A 4,042-nucleotide genomic window follows, 5' to 3' on the forward strand; every position below is an offset into this window, starting at 1 on the left:
ACATCCCACACGGTTTTATGTATACACTCGTGTGTGAAAGGTGTAACTATCACACACGCTCTGCCTTGGTGAACTGTTTGCTTTCATTAACTACAGCACACATGATTTGATGTAGAAAACTGTGTGGCATTGGGCTATCCATCGCAAGCGCTTTTACTGCTAGAACCGTTTGCAAAGGTCCATAACCGTCTGTTATATTTTTATTATTCCCTGTAATTTATTATTCTAATTGTAAATTTTGAAATACGAAACATGCAATTCAAATTCTCAGCACAATGGTTCAACAGCGAATCCATAAATAAAATTGCCAGTACAATATGTTCAGTAATTACAGGATTAGGCAGCAATTAACTATGATGAACCGCAATATTTAAAGGCGGTAAAGGTGAAGAGACAAGTGTAAATCATTTTGACTGCCGACGGTGTTAAAGAAGCGGAATGCCCATAATGTGCCTTCTTGCATGCCATTGGCACGAACCACTTTTGTCCAACCCCTTGTGACAATCGCCCGCCCATCCTTCACCGCCTTCAGGAAGACTTCTAGAGCATTATCATGGTAGCATGCATTATATACTTTAACCTTAGTTGCCTCCACTCTGGTCATGTAGTTTGCAAGGTAATCATCAGTAAATAGCTTCCGAAACCACTGAAAAGAGAAAAATATCAGATACTGAGGTCTAATTGAGTAACTTGTTGTGGGCAGGGGGAAAAGGTAACACATTACTTACCATGCTAAAGTTCACTATTGTCTTCGACAAAGTGTAAATAAAGAACTTAATTCCAATCACCCGTTTCTTTCGCCTAACAATCTTTCTTAGTTTCCTCACTTGATGCTTGTTCATGAATATCTCATTGGCCCATACACAAAAGGGATCGAAGTCTGGATCAGTACCCCTCATGTATGTACCTGCAAGCAACCAGTAAATGTTAGAAGCAAACAGAGATTGCACAAATGATGTAAAATACAACTACCTATGTTCCTAAGTACAAGTATTTTTTTGAGATTTCAATATGAACTACATACAGATGTATATAGAATTATAGATATAGTTTAGATTAGAATCTAGATTCACTCATTTTGCTCCTTATGTTGTCTATATTGGAATCTCTAAAAATACTTATATTTAGGAATAGATGGTGGATAAGACATGGGATGCAGCTAACCTCGACGGCAAACAACAACATCGCCCATTGTAGCCCTTTGTAAGTACATGGAAAGCCAATGTTAACTACAACAGGGTTAACATCCACCAAAAATAGCAAATGGTAATAAAACGGCAGCATCTGTAGTGATTTCTTCATTTTGAAAGAGTAGCACGGTAGAAAAGGGATGGATTAAAAAATGGATACAACTGTTAATTGCAACATGCTTAACAACATCCTAATTCATGTTTTGTAAGTTTGTAGCCATTTAAATACAACTCTTTAAAAATGGATACAACTGTTAATTGCAACAGGCTTAATGGCCATTGAAACCGGTACTGATAAAAATGCAATTGGCAGAGTTAAACATCCCAGGGCAGGTGCTGCCAGAGTAGATAATGGCCCAGTTGTCTATAAAAAGGTAGGGAAAATAGCTCAAACGTGTTAGGCATGTTTACTACAACATGCTTAATACATCGACAGTACAAAACATAGCCATTAATTGCAACTGGTATTGGTAAGATTGAACTGGTGGGTACATACTTGGTAAGTCCTGGGAGGTAGTTGCTGGGGCACTTCATCTTGGCCAGAGCCCGCCCAAAGTCAGCGGCGGAGGAGGCGAGCTATTCCTCCGGGTCAAAGTGTGGATCAGTGCCACTGACATGTGTACCTACAGGCAACCAGTAAATGGTAGAAGTTAAACTGGAATTGCACAAATGATGTGAAATACTGTAAGACATGGGATGCAGCTAACCTTGACGGCAAACAACAGCATCGGCTGTTATGACCCTGCGTAAGTACATGGACAAGCATGTTAAGTACAACAGGGTTAGCATCCACCAAAAATAGCAATGGGGCACATCTCTAGTATATCTTCATTGCGGAGAGTACCATGGTAGCAAATGGCAGATTAAAAATGCATACAACTATTAATTGCAACAGGCTTAACAACATCCTAAGTCATGTTTTGAAAGTTTGTAGCCATTGAAATGCAACTGTTTAAAAATGGATTCAACTGTTAGTTGCAATAGGCTTAATAGACATTGAAACCGGTACTGATAAAAATGCAATTGGCATAGTTAAACATCACAAGGCAGGTGCGGCCAGAGCAGAGAATGGCCCAGATGTCTATAAAAAGGTAGGGAAAGTAGCAAAAACGTGTTAGGCATGTTTACTAGAACATGCTTAGTACATCAACCGTACAGAACATAGCCATTAATTGCAACTGGTATTGGTAAGATTGAAGTAGTGAGTACATACTTGGTAAGTGCTGAGAGGTAGTTGCTGGGGCACTTCATCTTGGCCAGAGCTCGCCCAAAGTCAGCGACGGCGGAGGCGAGCTGTTCTTCCGGGTCGAAGCGTGGATTAGTGCCACTGACATGTGTACCTACAGGCAATCAGTAAATGGGTAGAAGTTAAACTGCAATTTCACAAATTATGTGAAATAGTGTAAGACATGGGATGCATCTCACCTCGACGGCAAACAAAATCATCGACTGTTATGACCCTGCGTAAGTACATGGACAGGCATGTTAAGTGCAAAAGGGTTAGCATCCACTAAAAATAGCAAATGGGCAGCATCTCTAGTGACATCCTGAGTCATGTATTGTAAGTTTGTTGCTGGTATTGGTGAAATGGAGCTGGGCACGGTAATATTTGAACATCACACAATGTGTAGTACTGAAATAAACAAGGCACGGACATGTTTAATACATCAAACGTACAAATCATAGCCATTGCAAGTGGTATTGGTAAGATTTAGCTGGTCAGATGTTACCTGCTAAGTCCTGGGGGGTAGTCGCTAGGGGACTTCATCTGGGCCAGAGCCCGCACCATGTCGGCGGCGGCAGAGGCGAGGTGTTCCTTTGGGTCAACACACACATCGGCCATCGCGCCATGGACCGCCATCAGCTCCTGGCGGGGGGGGGGATTTGGAGGCATGAGGATGTTTTGCATGCGCCATTTAAGCAATCAGGACGGGGACGTGATAGAGATCGGTGGGTTACCTGACTGGATCCGAGCAGAACGTAGATGTGGTTGAAGCTGTGGTTGCGGCAGCGGCGGTTTGAGATGCCGGTAGGGGGAGGCGCGAGAGAGGGGGGAGATTGAGGGGAAGGGGATGTGGTTGGAGGAATAAATTCTGAAATCGCGCGCCTAATGAAAATTTCGGCGTGAAATTTGAAACTTGGGCGGGGGAAACACACGACGCAGACGAAGCGCGTAAAATACTCATGTGCGAGAAAAAAGAAAGTTGGCTGACCACGTCTCCAAAAAAATGTACACGTGTACTTGATTTTTTCGGTCAATGGTACGCCTAGTTTATTAGGAAATATCACACAGGTAACTGACTTATGGGTCATTAACGCAAAAAAACGCAGACGGATACGGCATAGAAACTATGTGTTTTGTGATCTTCTAATAATTAACGGAAAAAAGCACACGGGCACACATGCTAATCAATGCTCAAAGCCCTCAAAGGATGCTCTTACCGACATTGTATGTTAATACTACAAACTTAAAGTACTACTGGTAATTTGCTCTAATACTACAAACTTAAACTACTTCTGACATGCTGCCATCAGGGCATGCTGGCCAGACGCCGGCGTTCTCCTTCCCGGCCTTGTAGGCGGCAGCCCACCGTGCTTCGATCTCCACCAAGCTTTCCTCACCATGGTGTGCAACCTCTTTTTTCTTGTGGCGGCGAGACTCTCTTTTCTTGACTGCTTTCTACCTTTCCCGCTCCTTCTGTGCGGCTTTGGCCGCCTCTAGATCCACCACCCATTTGGCCATGGTAGCCTCAAAGTCCGCCCTTTTAAGTGTCTGGCCGCCGACGGCGATGAACTCGGTGCGGTGATATGCCATCGCTTCCTTACCATGTGTGCGGTCGCGATCAGCGAGG

At 43.3% G+C, this 4,042-nt stretch overlaps 1 protein-coding gene across 1 annotated transcript; it reads right to left on the minus strand.

Moving 5' to 3' along the window:
• Positions 1 to 370: 370 nt before the first annotated feature.
• On the minus strand, positions 371 to 1,192 carry LOC147972942 (uncharacterized). The gene is made up of 3 exons (XM_087523919.1): positions 1,165 to 1,192; positions 729 to 907; positions 371 to 646 (listed from the first exon to the last, which is right to left on the minus strand). The coding sequence occupies exons 1-3, from the start codon at positions 1,190 to 1,192 to the stop codon at positions 371 to 373; spliced, it is 483 nt and encodes a 160-aa protein (XP_087380045.1).
• Between the last annotated feature and the right edge of the window lie 2,850 nt (positions 1,193 to 4,042).

This window comes from Triticum urartu, chromosome 5A (genome assembly GCF_056163025.1).
Source record: "Triticum urartu cultivar PI428250 chromosome 5A, HENAU_Tu73, whole genome shotgun sequence".
NCBI lineage: Eukaryota > Viridiplantae > Streptophyta > Magnoliopsida > Poales > Poaceae > Triticum > Triticum urartu.